This window comes from Typopeltis vanoorti, chromosome 15 (genome assembly GCF_054136105.1).
Source record: "Typopeltis vanoorti isolate ZY-2024b chromosome 15, IOZ_Tvanoo_1.0, whole genome shotgun sequence".
NCBI lineage: Eukaryota > Metazoa > Arthropoda > Arachnida > Uropygi > Thelyphonidae > Typopeltis > Typopeltis vanoorti.
Genome location: NC_143563.1, coordinates 76327705 through 76348024, shown reverse-complemented (window position 1 = coordinate 76348024; position 20320 = coordinate 76327705). Strand labels below are relative to the sequence as shown.

The 20320-nt window shown below is 35.2% G+C and overlaps 2 protein-coding genes across 2 annotated transcripts in view; both read right to left on the bottom strand.

Moving 5' to 3' along the window:
- Positions 1-20320, bottom strand: part of LOC150098904 (galactosylceramide sulfotransferase-like) — a 188048-nt gene that overhangs the window by 91269 nt on the left and 76459 nt on the right. The gene's annotated exons all lie outside the window — the stretch shown is intronic.
- LOC150098905 (protein CFDP2-like) lies at positions 6367-7203 on the bottom strand. The gene has a single exon (XM_090405772.1). The coding sequence runs from the start codon at positions 7201-7203 to the stop codon at positions 6367-6369; it is 837 nt and encodes a 278-aa protein (XP_090261898.1).

The window sequence follows — 20320 nt, the reverse complement described above, 5'->3', positions numbered from 1 at the left end:
AATTCTAAATTTAGCACTTTCTTTAAATAGGAAACAAATAGAAAGAGTGGCAAACTTTAAATATCTCGGATGGTGGTTAAATGAAGATTGCAATCTAGAAATGGAAATAAAAGTTAGAATTGAAATGGCAAGAAAAAAATTTCTCTTGATAAAATCAACACTGTGTAACCGCAGTTTAAACTTAGAGCTTAGAGTACGCATGGTTAAATGCTATGTATGGTCTGTACTGCTGTACGGTGCAGAAACTTGGACCTTGAAGACAACATCAATAAAAAGACTCGAAGCCTTTGAGATGTGGTTATACATGCGAATGTTACAAATCCCATGGACAGCAAAAATGTCCAATCAGGAAGTACTGAAACAAATGGGGAAATCACGTGAACTTTTAGATACCATAAAAAGAAGGAAAACTGCATATCTTGGTCACCTACTTCGTAATGAAAAATATAAGATACTTCAATTGATTATAAAAGGGAAGATAAATGGAAGAAGAGGACAAGGAAGACGAAGAAAATCTTGGCTGGCAGACATCAGACAGTGGACTGGTATGAACTCTGAGAGACTGCTCAGAATAGCTGAGAATCGCTCAAAATTTGCCAAAGTGGTCGCCGACCTCCGATAGGAGATGGCACTCAAAGAACAAGAAGAGAATTGTATAGGATTGTTGATGTTAAATACTACAAGCAAATATAAATAAATGAATAAATATATTTATATATCGAGAAAAATTGGAGTTGCTGCTGTTCTGCGCTATTTATTCACGAACGAGTCGCCCCTGGTTACATGTAAAAAAAAAAAAAAAAGGGAAATATGTAATTAAATTTAATTGAACAACTTATATTTAAATCAATCAAGTATTTTATATGATTCTCCCAGCAGAAATGATGATTTAACAAATATAATAATTCAGTACATATAACTATTGCCTTGAAAAAATGCAGAGTTTATTTTTATTTAAGTTCTGTCTAAAAGTGTGCTGCCCGTGACGCTACCACTCATCATATATTGGCCCTCGTATAGAATGAAGTTGGCCCAGTGGTGTAGCTAGAGCTTTTGCCGCCCCCTCTCAATACACACCAAAAATACTACAAAAAGTCAAAACGACGTAGAGGGAAATAAATTAAAACACTGTTTATTTTTGAATTAAAACTTTAATTTCAACATTCTCAAATGTTATTTTTCTTGCATTGGCGAAGTCTATTTCATAGTGATGTAGGTAATTCTTAATTATTTTATTTAGAAAAACTCCTCTCACAACTAGCAACACTTACAGCAATTATGAGGAAAATTCTCAATAGTATTACAATATTTGAAAATGAGTTCTCGAGACTATTTTAGAATTAACTGCAAAAGTTCAAAACGGTTCAAAGTGCCCCCCGGGGTGGACCCCCCCCCTTCCCCAGCTACGCCTCTGAGTTGGCCACACCTGATTTACATGTTCTGGTGTTTCCGGTGTTCAGTGCGTAGATCACAGTGCAACGTTTGTCCAGTATTCGACATCCACAAGGTCATAATCTATTAATATCCACTTATATCGGAATCATTTCGTTTTCACTATTCCGATGATATCCGAAAGCAGCCGACAGATAGAAATGGTCGCACCTTTGTTGACTAGATGGCAGCAGTTGTTCGTACCTAAATACAACTTACGGTATATGAATTCGCTGTTATTCTAGAACTTTAAATAAATCTTATGTAAGAAAAATATATTATTAATTATTAATCCATCGAATAGTTTGGCCTTAAGTAAGCTACTTAAAATATTCTGAAATAGCCATTATTTCCCACTAAAATATTTTGGAGATATTTGCAAATTAGTTGGCTCGTTTTCATATTTTGAGCTGATTGCTCCTATAAATTATAATTAGGTAAAATTGAGTACACTAAGTTATAGCAGTTACTGGTCTATTACTTGGTCCCATCCAGATTTTATGACGCTACCATAAAATTCTGCATAATCTTATGCAGAATTTTATGGTTTTGATCTTATGGATAAGATTATATCGGGGCGAAATATTATAAATATATTTATAATTATAAATATAAAGTAAATAAAATAAAGTAAAATAAATACAATAAAATAAATGAAATAAATAAAAAATATAAATTATAAATATAAAGGCGATTATAAAGGCGAAATGATTTATACTAATTCTTTTACGCATGATGAAAGGCTGGGAAAATACTTTAAATTAACAAATTAAGGAAAACGGTTGCAAAGGAGGGACGAGATACGATCATCAAAAGGCACTGTAATTAGCAGATGAATTACATTTTGGCGGTAAATTTGGAACACAGTGTATGGAAATAGTGTAGTACGCCATTAAAATTCATTTTGTGAAATATTTTAAAATCTGTAACATTTATTTTTAAGATGTATATAGGCGCACTAATCGAATTTTTGAGGCGCACTAATCGAATTTGGGCATTGAAAAAAATGACGCACTAATCGGGGGCACATTAATCGAGGGATTGCTGTATTTTTTACTAGAATATATTCAACTTAATCATGCATTTATTTTTTAGTAAACTGTTATCACCGCCAATGAATAGCAGTTTACACTTGGTGAAATCAACAATTAGCATTTTGTTTTCCTTTAGGCTGCTCAGCGAGACGACGCTAATTGGTTGATTGCAACATAAATACCGCCCACATTATTGTTAAACAGATATGACGCTTAATAATTATGAAGGAGGCGGTAACATTAATTAGAAAAATTAGAAAAACAAATTAGTTATTGATGAAAAACAAAGTGTGGTATTGAATGTGTGTCAAAAGAACTGAACAAAAGTACCGTATTGTGTTTTTGTACCTTGAGTAAATATAAAATACGAAAATTGATTTATATTTTTCATCTAAAGTCCGAACGAAATTAAATTTTCTATTGTGCTGCCATCTTTCGACAACATGAAAAAAAGTTGATTTTAATGAATTGAAAACAGACTGAATGATTTATTATTGTACTGCCTACCTTTCAACAATCTTCACATGCATAATGAAATACGAATCCTATATAGGGTTTGATTGAATATATACAAAATGACAACTATTTAATCTACTTTTCTATAAACACAAGACTCATTTTAAACATACGGGAATTGCGGAAAAAATTAGCCCAAGTTTAATATGAATTCATTTTCATAGAAGCTAGTTTATGTTTCTCACTTTGTGTGTGTGTGTGTGTGTGTGTGTGTGTGTGTGTGTGTGTGTGTGTGTGTGTGTGTGTGTGTGTGTGTGTGTGTGTGTGTGTGTGTGTGTGTGTGTGTGTGAAATCCAACTATTTTTCAACACTAGAGCAATTCTTTAAAAAGCAATCGAAGTTTGTTTTTTAACGTCTGTTATTTATATGGTAGCTATTTTTTTTAATAATTCGTTCACATATGGAACAAAACGAATTACCTTTTTTATTAACTTTTTTCTATCAACTGCCACGCCACGGGGTCTCTGGAGGAACAAACAACCTAAGATATGATCACCGAATAGGACGGAAACGGGTAAAACAGATGTGTGATGAAATTAGAAGTTTCTTACGAGATTGAATTATAAGATAAGAATATTGAAGTAGTGAGAGACAGAATAATTTCGACGAAGATGGGTGGTATTTGCTATAAAGTAAACTTAATCTTAGAAGAATCCGATAAACTCTTGCAAGTAAATAGCAAAAATTTCTTTCATGATCATGATGATGTCCTGCCGAAGGTCTGTTCAATACAAGCTTTAAATAAACATTATTAAATTTTGAACCAAAGTTATTGCTGGTCGACTTTCGGCCCGGAAGATTCTCGTATTAAAAATTGACTAGCTCGTCACTATATTTTGGCATCGACTGACGGTTGTGATTTTGACACTGAAATAACGTAAATTATTGACAAGAATCAATCCTATACAGTTGCCTTGACGCACGTGACCAAACATTTTGAATATACGCCGGATAAATGACTTATATATATATATTAATCCCACGTACAGGGGGGTACACAAACCTACAGTCCATCAGTGTTACGTGTGAGGTGCAAATAAGGTTTGAGAAAGAAGAAACTTATTGGTATTCTTCTTAAAGAGCTGTAGGTTAAAATTGTTGAGAAACACATCATGAAGAAGGCTGTTCCATCTGAGAGAGAGAGAGAAAGAGAGAGAGAGGTAAATGGAATAAATGAGAAAGAGGAGAAGCACGTTTGATGAGTTTTGCATTTGTATCGTAAAGGGGTGTTGGACAGCTACTTCTGTTGTTTTAACTGGCCTAACAGCAAGTGTAAGAATGTTTGCTAATTCTGTGGAGCAGGGACTCATGGATGGATGTGTAGAAGAGACACAGATCTGAAGCCTTGCGTTTGTTAAAGTGAGCCTTTAATCCTTAATCAAGAATGTTTAAGGAGGTTTTAGGTGGAACATCTGAAATGTTGATCACTATTCTAAGGATGCAATTTGACAATTTGACCGTGGCTACAATAGGATATATTAAAAAAGAAACGGAAGGAGTTATTCTAATCGCTCAAGAAAAGGCGTTACAAACTAATGCAATCAAAGGAAAAATTGAGAACATCAATGAAAACAGGAAATGCAGATTATGCGATCAGAAAGAGGAGACTGTAGAACATCTAATCAGTGCTTGCAGCAAGATAGTCAAACTGATTGTAAATACTGCCACGATCAAGTGGCCAAAATAATTCATTGGCATGTATGCAAAAAATAAGGCTTTTCGACTTCTGTTATCTGGTAGCAGCATAAAATACAGATCGTATTGAAACACGAAACTGCACAACTTCGCTGCTATGTTAGAACAAACGGATTGGCTTAGAACACAACAGGCGTGATATCACACTTATTGCACGATGACAACGTTGGATTATTGACATCACAGTATCCAGTGATAACAAAATCAGCAACAAAGAAGTGGAAAAAGAAAAAAAAATAGTAAATGTCGTCAGCGAGCTAACTGCGTACGATCTACAAAAAAAAAAAAAAAAAAAAAAAAGTAATTACTTGGACCAGTCCGTATTTTATGACGCTACCGGACAGAGTATCCATTAATTCTTGGGCAGAATCTGAATTGCGCTGTACCTCTGGTGAAATTGCTGTTTGAATGATTTGGCTTTGCTTCAAGTTGAATGAATGTCATGCTAATAATAAAATGAAGAAATACAAAATATATACTTCAGAAATAATGAAATTTTTTCCTTCGATTTTTTGAAACTCTTCGTGATCCGAATCCGCTAACGCCTTTTATTTCATAATAGGAATTTGGTGAATCCGTTTTAGCCCTATCTTACTTTTGAACAGTGGGTTACTTCAGTCTCCACTGGTAACTACTCAATGAAAGCTGGAACTAGGCTATCATTAATTATAAATGGCATGCCGTTAAAGCGACAGCTGACAGAAGAAATCAGCGTGAAGGTCACTGTCCCAAAGCGAGAGAGAGAGAGAGAGAGAGAGATACATACTCTTGCTTGCTAGAGTCAATTTGTCTCTTGCGCTGTTTAGCATTTACCTGCATAATATGTGTAATAAAATACAGTTCTCATAAATGGCCACCAATTTCATCATGCAGTTGATCTTATGCATAAGATTAAAACGAACTTTCAATGTAGTTCCACAGCAACAAAGAAAAGCCATTTCATTCTGATTAAAATCCCCAGATTTCAGTGGCCATCTCTTGAAAAGTGAATAAGTTGCCACAAAATAGATAGAGGATTGTAACAGAGAATTGCTATGTGGTGAAAATTTCAGATCACAACCGCAAAATATCTTGGCCTTTCATCAACGAAAATTATTGCGTTGCACCTCTAAGGAATCCTTGAACTCATCATGGGAAGTCACACCACACTCATCTCTTTTACTTAATCCCTCCCTACTACACGCTATGACACTCCTACCACAACGCCATCTACCGCCCAACACCAATAGTATTTTGTGTCTTATTGCGTGTATCCTTTGTCCGCTCTCTATGAGCAAACTCAGTTTCAATTGAGAAAGCCCACGAAACGATTCCTCTTCTCCGGACGACATTAATTTAACATTAATAAATGGAATTTCTTATTGATATAATTGCTATTGGCATTTGATGTATCTCAGATATATCTATTAAACGGAACTTCATTTTATTTTCCTAAGTTATTTTCCCTCTTCTTTATACCATGGTTGCAATGTTTTTATCATCAATTTTACTTTGCACTTTTACTAATTATTTTTTCTTGCTTTTATTTGCTAACTTTATCTGTAACATATTTGAGAGCCTTCGTCTTGTTGGTTCTTTCATTGTTTCCGATTCATGAAACCATCAGGTCATAGAAGCGATTCTGTTATTTATCAGCGAATCCTCTAAAGTATTTTTTTCTTTTATATCACGTGTCATTCGTTCATACATTTTATAATTTTATCTCTGCAAACAGTAATTTATGGTCGCTTCCTATATCTGCTGTGGGTGAAACTCTCGTGTCAAGAATATTTTCTGGTGGGATTTCTCTGTTAGTTATAATGTAATCGATTACAGACTTTTGTCCTCTTTTATTTTCAAATGTGATTTTATGTTGCATTTCGTGATCAAAGTACGTGTTATTTATTCGTAATTCGTTTCCCCTACAAAACCGTCGCAACTTTCTGCCATTTGTATTAATTACTTCTTCATTATATCTTTCGCATATACCTGGAATAGCTTTATTTCCGATTCTAGCATTTAAATCTCCAATTATTATTACGTATTCGTTGTTATTTATTTTGTGTAAAGTATCTTGTAGGTCTTTGTAAAATCCTTCTATTTCTGCTTTTGTTTTTTCCCCTTCCACGGGACCGTATACACTTATAATACTGAGTGTATTTTTCTCTCTCCTTAGTTTCAAGTGAAGTATTCGGCTCGATACATAATTCTTGTATTCTTGTACTTGTTCCCTTATACTTCTGTGTATCATTATTCCAACTCCCTTGGCTGCCCTTTCATGATTTTCCACTCCACTGTACAGTAAGAGGTAATTGCCAATTTGGCTTTCTCCTTTCCCTTTTTTCTTTGTCTCTGACAGTGCACAAATTTCAATACGATGACGTTCGAGTTCTTCAGTTAAATCTTCACCTTTTCCTGTCAGTGATCTCACATTCCAGGTGCCAATTCTCATCACGTGTTCTTGCATCATTTGCTCCTTTATTATATATTTCTTCTTATTATTAAAGCCTAACACAGCACCATTCTTGTCTCCAATTATGGGATGCATTTGGCGCACAGCACCATCTCCGCATTCTATTTATACCTCTTTCATTCTTCATTTCTCCTTTCATTTCTTCTTTTTCTTGTTCTTTCATTTATTCTTTTCGTGTCAGTGATTTTAGGTGCCAATTCTCATTATGTGTTCTTGTGTCATTTGCTTCTTCATTATATATTTCTTCTTATTATTAAATCATACTATTGACACAGCACCATCCAAGCATCCTTGAAGCCAGTTATGGGATGCAATTGGCACACAGCACCATCCACGAATCCTGCTTCTTCTTTTTCTTATTCTTTCATTTCTTCATTCTCTTAAATCTTCCGTTTCTTCATTTTTCTTTTATTCACTTCTTTTTTGATTTCTTATTTTTTTCCTTCTTTTTCTGTTCTCATTCTTTCATTTCTTAATTTCTTGTTTTTATCTTATTCCTTCATTTTCTTATTTTTTTCTTTCTTCCTCTTTCATTTCTTACTTTCTTAAATCTAAATTTTTCATTTCTTCATTTTTCTTATTCTTTCATTTACTTATTTTTCTTTCATTTCATTTCCTGTCAATGATTTCAGGTGCCAATTCTCGATATGTTCTTGTATCGTTTGTTTCTTCATTATATACTGCACTTCTTTTTAAAGCTTAACTACAATCAACACAACGCCATCTACCGTCCATGATGTATATAATATATATATAGAAATTAGACATTTTTTTTAAACAATTGTAAAGAAATTATTTTTTAAACAATTATATCTTAATTAATTATTATTTATTAACAACGAATAATAATTAATGTTATTTTAATATCAAACATATGAATGGATTAATAATAAATAATATATTAGCATGCGCATTCATCCACGGGAATCGAACTTGGGATTTTCAGAGTACGTTGTAAAATAACAAACCGCGATTGTTCCAATTGCGCCACACGAAACCCACTGCGAAATAATACTTATAAATGCTATTTATATTTTAATTCTTAATATTTACTTCCTTTTCAGCGTTAAAATGTAGTATAAATATTACTGTTTAAAAGAAGGTAATTTAAAATATTTTTAAATTAAGAAGAAAAATCAAAATAAGTAGTCACTATTATAAAAACAAATCACTTAAAATACTACATTTATTTAGGGGTAATACCCCTGGGAATTCGATACATCCCATTGAACACAGGAGACTAACTTTTATAAAAAGGGAAATTTGGTGGGATAAAATTAATGATGGAAAAACAGAGAGATACAGATGCAGTTTAATACAGCACCATTCTTGGCGCCAATTATGGAATGCATTTGACGCACAGCACCATCCACGTATCCTATTTATACTTTTTTGAGGACAGGACAGGACAGACAGACAGACAAACGTATACATTCAACGCAAAGCAACAGGACGTGAGCTTGACAAATGAATTCGATAGTTTAAAGAAGAAACTTTGCATTTTTTTCACGTTTATTTTTCAGATTTGGTGGATGAAGGGGATGGTAATAAATTTTGTTTTAGCCTCCAAGGAATTTTAAATATATATATAGTATTTAATATTTTACATTTTATTAGCATAAATATATCAATATGTCAGTTTTTAAATCAAAACTGTTGAATGAAGCACTAAATTATATTGTATAGAGGTTGGTACGTTGATCACTAGATGGCAGCAGTTGTTCGTATCGAAATACTACTTACTGTATATGAGTTCTGTTAGTCTACTTTAAAAAAATCTTATGTAAGAAAAATGAATTATTAATCTGTCGAATAGTTTGGACTTAAGTCAGTTAAAATATTCTGAAATATGGATGTCATTATTTACACTAAAATATTTTGGAGATATTTGGAAAATGGTTGGCTCGTTATCATTCTTTCAAGTTGTTTTTTTTTTTTTTTCTTTCGTCCTATTTTGAGCTAATTGGTGATATAAATTATAATTAGGTAAAAATGGGTGGATTAAGTTATAGCAGTTCTTTTCGAAGATAGTGGTAAAGTTAGTTCAAGAGTAAAACACAAGGTGGCGTTAGCGGTCATATTGCGTTCATCTCGACAGGAATGAGTGGCGCGTTTGGAGAATACATAAAGCAAAGTTGCATAGCGAACATCGAGAGCACGTATATGATATCCAAAACGTGACAACCGAGCAAATGGTGCCGACCAACACACAAGGTTACAGACGTAAATATCTGAATTTTCTTTATTTAACGCAAAGAGCGGGGAAGAATGGCCAATTAGGGGATTAGGCCTATTGACTGAGTGCTACAAATTATTGATTGTCCTCCATTTTAGCGTCTAGGGAAAGTGCAGAAGGCGATTTAATTCCTTAGCTCCAGGCGGCGCTGCGTTAATAATTGAAAAGGCTACTTTCACTAACCCCTTACAATATGGCGGTGCAACGTTCGTTCGTAAGGCAGTTTGGAGGCGGAATCGCCCTGCTATAGTCGGAGAGAGTAGTGTGGTGTCCTTAGACGTTGAGCTAGCTAACATTTCGGAACGTATGCCTGGGGGAAAATGCGATGTGGAATAAGGTAGATCGTAAAGTGTGTTTACATAATAACTTTTTCCACCCCTATCTTTCCCCCCCCCTAAGATGATATCGTGGGGTAAAAAAGAACGCAGAATTGAGCACGGAAGCGCATACACACATGTATAACGTCTGTTTTGCAATTGTTTCCTGCTTTGGACATCCTACTGATCAATAAAAGATGAGTCGAGCATGTCTGCCTGCTTTTGTCTGATAAATAAAATTCTAGAAATTGCTAGAAAGTTGAACCATCTGGAAATAACGTTTTTTTTTTTTTTTTTTTTTTTTTTGTCATGCATGTTTTCGAGTTAACACAGCCGACAGAATCTAAAAAGAGGCGTATACATAAGTATATGTGCGCACGTGTATGCGTATTATTACGTATATATAATAGGAGTTAGGGTTTCATTGTTACGTCATGCTGTCTGTAAGTTTCAGTGTAACGTACTATTGTTAGTAAAGAGAGCTTCCTATTAAGGGAAATTCTGATAATTTTGTCATCGTCCAGTTCATAACTAAAACATTTTTTCTTCATTCATTTGCATTTAAATATAAAAATGAGAAAATCATCAGTACCCACTGATTACATAGCTCCTGTCACCACGGGACTCATCTAGCTAGTTCGAACTTAGTAAACGCGAATCTCTCAATGAATGATCCGCTATGATACACAAAAATCTTAAAAACACAAATTCAAATATGAAGTTTGGTATTTCCAGCCTTCAAAATTTGTCAAGTCAGCCCAGTTGTGGTTAAATATTGGAAGATTTTCAAAATCTACAGCTTGAAAGGCTTTATTGTTGCGACACACTTACGTCATTACACAACAAACGATCAACCAATGAATCCTGTAACAATAGGAAATAACCAAGAGCTTTGTTGCGACACAGTAACAATAGGTTTGCTTGTAGTCAGCTGCTCCACTGACTGTGTTTACCAGTTGCATATTTTGCTGGAGAAAATCGAGGGTGAATAATTTTTACAGGAATGATTTTAATCAACATATACGATATAGAAATCTCACGTTTTGATGATTCCTCAGGATTATTCGCAACAATACAAATAACGCTCATGTGAAGCAATCCACGTGACACTAAGCGACCAATATAAACATGCTTGGCGCAAATAAAACCATCGGAACACTCCGTAACTAATATGCCACACATCTTTTAGCGACACGGAGTAAACAGATCGAACACGCTATGCAATGGCTCTCTTAACAACCCTTCATGACACTGTTGCGAGAGATAGTATCATCATAATAAGAAGAAATCCGCCCCCCCCCCCCTCTAGAATGAAGCAATTGAGACGGTACGACAAGACAGGTTTCCAGCATTTGATTCAAACTTCCTCTTAGTAATAATACAGGTACGACACACACGTTCTTAGATTCCTGACATTTTATTGTGCTACAGAAGAATAATAAAATCAGGGCTTAAAATAGTCTTCGTATAATGTTTTCGATTTCTATATATAAACGGGGTCCACACAAGGTCAAGAAAGACATGGTTTGTTCACATTTTCAGTGATATTATGAATTGGAGCGGTTTTTTTTGCGTATCGAATTTAGTAAGGTTACAATTGAGAATTTTACAGAGCAAATATCTTTCAACGATAAAGTCAATTCCTTTCAATTGCTTATTTTTGTTCGTTTTTTTTCGGCATTAACTTTTTTTTTTTTTTTTTTGTATTAACCAATTGCTATCGTTACACGTGTTCTGTATTGTTGTATCGTTAGTCTTGGGTATACATCTGTATGCTATCAATGACACGCAGACACGTGGGATCATAGGATGACATAACAGTGGCCTATCCGATCATGACACTCGTAAAAGATATCCGAGTTGTTTAAAAATGAACTGCGAACAACATTATTAGTTGATGGAAAGGTTCACCTACGAAGTGAACAGAAACATCCAGGAATGTTACGTAAAAGATCCAAAGAGTGCAAGGATGGTAAAGAAATGCGCACTCTAATGTGGGAATCAACGGCTAGGAGTTCGAAGAGCTTACAAGAATTCAGTTTTGTTAAAGAAACACACGTAAGCCTAACATAAACCAAGCCAATCAACGACACTGATTACTCTGGTGTAAAAATCATCGTAACTGGTCTGTGGAACGTGGAAAGTCCGTGATATTAAGAAAGGGTATAGAGCGATTTGTTGCTTTATTTGATCGGTGGTAGGTGTTTTTGGCGAACCTAGAAGGGATGAAAAGTGTGATAAGGTTAATGCAGGGGCTTATTTGGGTGGGAGCGAATGAATAATATAGAAGGTAATCAATTCACAGCGAAATGGTTTATATCCCAAAATATGCTAAGTAATGCAATTTGGTTGCAACAAAAAAAAAGGGGGAGGGAAATACTTTTTAAATTTCAGTAAAATGTCAACGAGTCCGATGTAAGGCATGAAACAGTTCCATATAGTGAAATCAATGAACTTCATAATTGTCCATTGGCTTCGTTACTTGTGCACTTAATAAGAACACTAAATTAATAAAAACAGAAGAAATTAATAAAATATTAAGAAATTTTCTTTTAAGTTTAATATTATGTTTTATTTTGCTAATTTTTAGCTTTTATTAATAATCTTTTTATTAATAAATAGTATTAAATTATACACCTAAATATAATTTCGATAGATCAGATCCATATAAGAGTAGAATAACGAGGTTTTATTTTTCCATTTCTCGAAAGGATGTATAAGTGATTCCACAGTTTTGAGAAACATGTTATTGGAAACCAATAAGGTAAAGCATGCATGTGGATGTGTGTAATCTCTACTGCTAATTGGCATCTATACTGGAAGCTGACATCTTTCCTACTTCCAAATGCCGCAGTGCAGCCTGTCACGTGTTTATTAAGCTCCAATGAGAAAATGAATAACTGTTGCTGCACATGCTGATGCCGGGGGGGATGGAAGTAACGGAGGGGGGGGGAGGATTTAACTCCGGGTTATGGCTGAAAGATTTGCAAAAATCCGATATGATGTACGAAGGTAATAATGTCAGCACTGGAGAGCGAAAAGGTGTAAAATGGTTCATTAGCATAAACGCTACCTGCAGTCAGCTTAAATCTAGCGATCCGTCAACGGGTCATTAGAGCGTGGTACACCTGACATTATTGAACTTACTCTCAATACAGCAGCGGCCTGGCAGTTTTAATAAAGATGTAATTAATAGCTTGGAACGGTAACCTGCTCCATTCCAAGCTTTCTCTTTCTCTGGCCAATTCTAGCTTTACTGAAGGGTAAGGGGGAATTGAAAGAGGGGAGGAAAATTAATCCTAGGTTTGGGGATGCGTGTCAGCTTCCCACACCGTAAACGGCTGCAAAAAAAAAAAAAGAAAAAAAAAAGAGTCTGTAAGAAGACATTTGGCAGGCGTCATTACTCCCGTATTATGAAGAAGGGGGGCCGCTAACTATCGCGTGCACTTTGTTAAATCACGACCAAAACTAACCGCTCCAATGACTCTTTAATTACTGAGTTTTTTTCTTCTACCTTCTTTCTTTACGGGAAACGTCTTAAGACCTCATTTGTCGCCTCTATATGAAGGCGTTTATCATCCCACTAATCCACACGAAAACTTGCGCCAAATTTTCTACCACTTTTTTTTTTCTGTCCCCTTTAGACCCTTTCCCCCTTTTTTCCCCCACCTTTTCAGTCACGCTTCGCAAAATGGTGATTTCTTTCAGTGGTAATGGCTGGAGAGACTCACAAATACCGCATAACCACACTTTTGGTGTTCAACAAGGCATTCAAAAAATGTCGTTGTCATCACTGTTTGTGTAAAATGTCCGGAAGATGTCACTGTCATCGCTATTTATGTAAATACCCGAAAGATACGCTGTTAATCAGTGTTAATCTCTAATGCCTCGAAGAATCCGTGTATTCCACACTGAAATCTATAAACACTAGAAAAAGGTCTTATGTAAGATAAAAGCACAAATATTACTATCCTTATATCTCTTATTCTATAACTTATTCTACGCTTAATTCCCATGATGCACTCGGGTATAATATAATATAATATAATATAATACTTATGATAGGAGATATTCAGTAGATAAGGTAAAATGATATATAAGTAAAGAAGGTAGATTTAGAATATATTACTTATAACAGTGTTACACTGTTATTAGTTATAAGTAATAAGTAATTTTATTATAACTTTAACATTTAACCATATTTATATAAAAATAATTTCAAAGTAATATAATAAAAATGTTTTCAATGCGGGTCGTTACCGATATAATTTTGAAATTATTTAAATATTCTCATTTCTGGGTTTTGAGATCATGGGTTTCCCATTAAGTGCTTTCGCAGTAATATTAAAAACAACAAACATGAAATACGTGATTTTATTAAGAAAAAAAAACCTCAATTCCTGAGAATTTGTGAAATGTTTGGAAAAAATTAGATTCCTATTACAAATGGGAAATAAAGGACGCATACAAAAACTGGTTTGATTTAGACGCGATATATTGAGTGGTTACTTAAAAAGCGCTTTTTGTGTTTGAAAAAAAGGTAGAAGGTTGGTCGAGCCTCTGCTACTACTGGCTCACTCAAAAAGTTAAGCAAGTTTGAGCGCGGTTAGTAGCTGAACATGGATCAATCGTTCGATGCTGTTGGCACACATCTCCCTCGATGAGTCTTTGGACTCTCTGGAAATGTCACATAATAATAATAATATTTGCAAACTGGTGAAATATCCTGACATTTTTCGTTGAGTTCTAGTTAAGTCAATGGTGTACATCGGGGTTTCCCAACTTGTGTTCCGCGGAAAGTGACCAAGCCGTGTATTTTTAAACATGGAAGTAATTCGGAATTTTAATCCAGTCATAAAAATTGACTGCAAGCCGATTACAACAATGGGCGGCGTATCCTCTGTTCTCAAAACTGAAAGAAATAACATCTGCGTTGCAAGGAAGTATAAAGAATTTTTCCACTAAAATTGAAGATCAAGGTAGTCTGTATCCGGTTCTCAAATCTAGTAATACTGAATACTTTCTTCGAAAGTTCGTAGTTTGTAGGGTGAAAGTTTAGAAAGCGTAGTGACGTGAATTTTTTAAAAGTAATAAGGCTACAGATTTAAATTTTAATATGTATAAGAGACAAGGGACTTTGTTTAATTTTGGTGTTAAGAAATCTCTTATTGAAGGTGTTTACAGATAGTGATTCATCCACCTCCAGCCTACAAAGCGATCTCCAGGATGTACAAAAGGAGGAGAAAACTACCAGCACACAGGAGAAAAAGTCTGCATTCACTCATGAGTATTTATAATATTATAAATTTTCGATGATCAAAATGGGATATGTCAATGAAAATCAGCACAAATTAATTTAATGATGTTGGCCTGAGGAAACTACAATACGCTACAAGATTTCATTAGTCCAGTGATTGATAACTGATTTAAATGTAATTTTATATTTGTCAACGTGTCACATCGTATACATAAGTGTTCTAATACTCTTCATGATTATGCCATAATTAATTATTAGTCCTTAGTCCTTATAAGGACTGGCTTAAAGGGGAGAAGCAAGAATGCTTTTCATCTACCCCGTTATCTGTAGAGGACAGTGTAGGGATAAGGTGTTATTGAGCTATTAAAGCTCTGATCATGGCAGGAGGATAACAGCAATAGCCGAGCCTCAGTTAAAACTTCATTGGCTACAGCATTGCCATCCATTACCCTCCAAGGGTATTGGTTGGATTGAATGAATCAATCACCGCATTTCATGGTCGATTGATTCATATTCCGGAGATGATATGCAATTAATTATTAATTAATATTGTAATTTATTAATAATTAATGCATTACAAAATAATCAAGGTGTTCCGTGAAAATGTCGGGATTTGTGAAGTGTTCCGTTCATAGGAAAAAATGTGGGAAACGCTGATGTACATCATGATTCTGACGTTAACATTTAATAGATTTTTCCCCTTGAAGTTAGTCCAGAGGCGTAGCTAGAGGGAGGCGTTCCGCCCCTGGCGGCACTTGGAACCTTTTTAAACTTTTGCAGTTAATTCTAAAATACAGTCTCGAGATCTCATTCCCAAATATTGTAATGCTACTGCGAATTTTCCTCACAATTGCTGTAAGTGTTGCTAATTGTGAGAGGAGTTTTTTAAATAAAATTTGATTAAGAATTACCTACATTACTATGAAATAGACTTCGCCAATGTCATCGACGATTTTGCTAACAGAAAAACAAGAAAAATAACATTTTAGAATGTTGAAATTAAAGTTTTACTTCAAAAATAAACATAGTGTTTTAATTTATTTCCCTCTACGTCGTTTTGACTTTTTTTTGTAGTATTTTTGGTGTGTATTGAGAGGGGCGGAAAAAGTTCTAGTTACACCACTGAGTTAGTCCGTAGGTATATCGATATAATTGTTGCATGAATATGCGCGTATTCTGTCCTAGTTGTTTGCTCTGTCTTTTCTGTTATTGGGCAGGAGATTGTGTGTAGGGGGGGTTTGAAGGGAAAAGACAACGTCTGTATGCAACTTAAGTTAGTGTAAGTCATGTCAATCAAAGTGCACGATTGTTTCATCGTTGTATTAATGATGGTGGGTACATTTTTTAAAAATATCCATCTGGGACTGTTAGCTTAGTAAAAAAAAGTGAACCTGTATTGCTATAATTTTCAGCCGTTAGCAACGAAGTGAGTGCAGCATTGTCCTCATCGTAGATTTGAATTTATTTAGTACACTTGTGTGATGAGAAGAGAGAGAGAGAGAGAGAGAGAGGGGAGGGTTTGGTAGGTAACATAAACCATCGAAATGCGCATAATTACAAGTTTTACTTAAGATGGAACTAGTGACGAACAGATTTTAAATAGCGAGAAAACGATTGATAAATACTACAGAAGGAGAGGAAGAAGATTCAAAAATACTTATCAAGTGTTAAGGTTTCTTGCCATATTAAATAATTTTTTTCAATTTTTTTCAAAATTCTTATTTAAAGAATTGTATTATAATTTAAAATTACACATATCAACAAGTTTACTGATGATGCCTGCACAGAAACATCAACTGCTTACTCTGAGCAACTAGAACCTGTTGCCTAGCTTTGACCCTTAAGCGACAGACGACGTAGTTATAATTAAAGGGAAGGAGGTGGGGAGACTAAAACATCTCTTTTAATCGATAAAAAAAAAATAAAAAAATTATACAGAGAGAGATTGAAAATTCACCTCTTTTTTCCTCTCTGATTTCGTTGTGATGGGGGAATAAAAATCATTAGCACCATCTCCCTGCCCTGGATTAGACGAAATTAGGGTCCTATTTGTGTACAGATATTAGACGAACGAACTCAGGATAAGCCCAAAGTTACCTTGTTACTATATTGTCACTAACGTGCTCCGTTTTTCAAATGACTCCAAAATTATAGTTCATCCGAAGTAAAACTGTATAAACCGAATATTCCTTAAAGCGCTACCTGCATTCCCCCCCCCTCCTTCTCCTTAATTATAACTACGTCGTGTGTCGCTTAAAGGTCAAAGCAAGAAAGCCGGGAGGAGCTCTCTACGTAGCCTTTTAAGGAATGTGGAGAACTGACTGCGACTTCTGACCTAATGCCCAATTCTCACCTAGACCATTGATATCTGCGTGGAGATGAACGAAAGAGGACGAGTTGGGGATTTAGCCGACCAAAATGTATCTTTACAATGATGGAATTTCGTGTCAGTTCGAGCGTTTCCAGGTTAAACATGGCCTCGGTTGTTTTCGTCAGGGAAATAGCGAAAAGTTAGTTACTGGAACAACCTCCAAATCATGGAGGCATGAACGTAAAAGAAATAGATTGACAGAAGAATTAGAGAAGTATCACATCGACATCATTGGTATTACCGCAACAAAGAAGACAACAACAGGCGACATTCTTCTAAATCACAAGGTGTTATATTCATGGTAATAATAATTATTATTATATACCTCCAGGGAGTTCAAGACTCATCGAGGAAGGACACGTACTCTACGACTCTCTGTCTCCACCACTCAACCTCATCATCTACACCAACGTCATCTACTGTCCACCACCACTAAACCTGCGGGATTCTAAACCTGCAGCCTTTTGGCTAGAGAGCGGATACTCTAACGACTCCGCCAACCAGGTCGACTAATGTTCAGAGAAAAGAAGGACTGGTTATAAGTATTCAACACTAAACATGAAGATAACCTTCGTGAATGACAGGCAATAGCAAGAACTCGTGGGCGAATATTAAAATGGGGAATTGGACAACAGACTTATTTTGGTTTATAAGTCCAAAGAAGATTCTACCGAGGAAGAAGCTCAGGAATTTTTAAAGTCAGAGAAAAAAAAAAAGGAAAGGGTAATCCTCGTTGGAGATTTAATCATCACAGCAGGAAATTATTACTAGAAAAAGAAAATGGAGAAGACGCTAATGATAAGTACATGCTGGATTTTCGTTCAGTTGGTTGGTTGTTTTGGGATTTACGGCCGAAGCAATGGTGGATGAAAAACCAGTTTCCAGAAGGGGGGAAACCCTGTCACCTTCGAATGTACGGAGCATGCACTAGATGTGAAAAAAATCACACGGAAAGAAGACTCAAAAAATAAGAAACGTCCCATTGACCACGCTGTTATTGACAGCGATGTCTTCACACTGGTTCCGGTCACAACAGTATACAGAAGATCTGAACCTGGAAATGATCGTCAATTAGTTTAAAGCAGGATAAAGTAGAATAGCATATTGAAAAGAAAAGTATGTAGGGTTTTAAAAATAATAAAAATTGAATAGCTTTTACAGGAGAACTACAGGCTCTTTCTACAGTTTTCTAGAGCGAATCACTTTATGAAGGAAACTGATATTGGAATTGAAGATATTCCCATTGACCCTTTGCTTTGTGCAGATTAAGCTTAAATAACTCCAGTGAAAGCCTGTATAACTGATAATAAATTTACAATAAGTGCTGCAAAATATGGTATGAATATGCTAGAAGAAACTGATGAGGCTAGGGGGACCTTGGAGTTTTAGCAGATAGGAAGCAGAAGATCGAGTGTCAAAAAATGTCAATGCAACTTAGAGGATAATTGCGATGCTGAAACGAACCTTGTAAACGGGCAAGGACAAGGAAATAATTTTGGCTGTTTACAAGTCCTTGATATGACCTCACTTAGACTATTGCGCGGAGATCAGGTCTGCTGGTTTCCTTGGTGATGAACATGGAAACTGTGGAACGAGATTATGAAGACAGAAGAATTTGCGGAGTGCATACACTAACGCATAGGAGTCGAGGATGAATGCAGTAAGAAGCGGGTGAGAGCTGGATTTTTCTTTCGTAGATTGGAATGGATTGCCTTAGGAAGTTGTGAGCTCAGGTAGTGTGAACGAATTCAAGAAAAGGTGTAGTACCGACGATATGAGGTCTCCCTTGATGAGTCCCTGACGTCTGGATATGTCGCTTAATAATAATAATGAGCAAAACAGACGAAGATAATGAAAATAGGCGGAACGTAGAACACAGATAATGTGGTCTTTGAAGTATTTTATTTCTACCCACTTTGACTAATCTAGTTTTTAAAAAAGTATGATACCTTTGGGCCTGATTCAGTCAATAGATGGCGTTCTCATTTTGTCCAAAGAGATTTTTTTTTTCTTTCATATGAACGATAATATATTCAGTTTCGCTACCTCATTCACAGATGGCGTTATTATTCTTATTTTGTCGCTCTAATTACTCAATAAGCCTTTCAAATATTTAAAACGTACGCCTCGGCCTCCCGACTTGGCCTTTCAAGTCAGAGGGCATTCTCTCCCGGTCGTAGAGCAGCACTGCACAATATGCAAGTCGACAATATATCATGGCCCACTCGGAATGCCTTTCTCCGTTAATTAAATTCGTTTATTTCGCAAAAATAAATTACAGTTGGGGTTACTCTCGATAACCTTTGAATTCAATTTGGATATCAAAAATGTATTCACGTCGGTAAAATACACGAAGCTGAGTTTTTATTTATTTTTCTTGTCTTCATTTCACTAGAAGGTTAGGGGGAAAAAGTATTTATTTATCGTGTGGAGGAATTTTTTTTTATTTATTTTTTTTTTTTTTTTAAACGGAAACTAGCGAATATGTGTTTTCTAAAAGTGTGTGGCATTTTTCGCCATCTTGAGATAGAATATTAAATTGAAAGAATGATTCAAATTGAATTATAGCAGTTTAGTTGCAGTTTCTTTAAGCGAGAGAAGAGAAATCGTGAAAGATCGGTCGGATTGTCATACACACATCATAACTAACAATAAATGTCTAGTTATAAGTTTTCGTTTATAAATTATAAATTTGGTAATACGAGTAATAATTATTTGCATTGCTAATACATGCAAAATAACTGGATAAAACTAAAGAGAATAAACTATTTCACCTTATTAATAATCGGGTATAATTACAAATAATATATATATATTTTGTGAGTTCAACGTATCTCATCAATGGCCTGTGGAGTAAGATAGGCTGAGATTCAGCAGATAGTAGGAGAGGAAATAAAGATAGAGTGCATAGTGGTAGAGTAGGTAAAAGAGGCTTCAGCTGACCTGTTTTAGCTGTTGACCCCCCAGGGGTGCTTCTAAAACGGTCGTTGATTTTTCACTTTTAAAAAGGA

Bases quoted from the DNA above. Each gene is read 5' to 3' on its own strand.
- LOC150098905 (XM_090405772.1), bottom strand. From the start codon at position 7,203: ATGCATCCCATAATTGGAGACAAGAATGGTGCTGTGTTAGGCTTTAAT.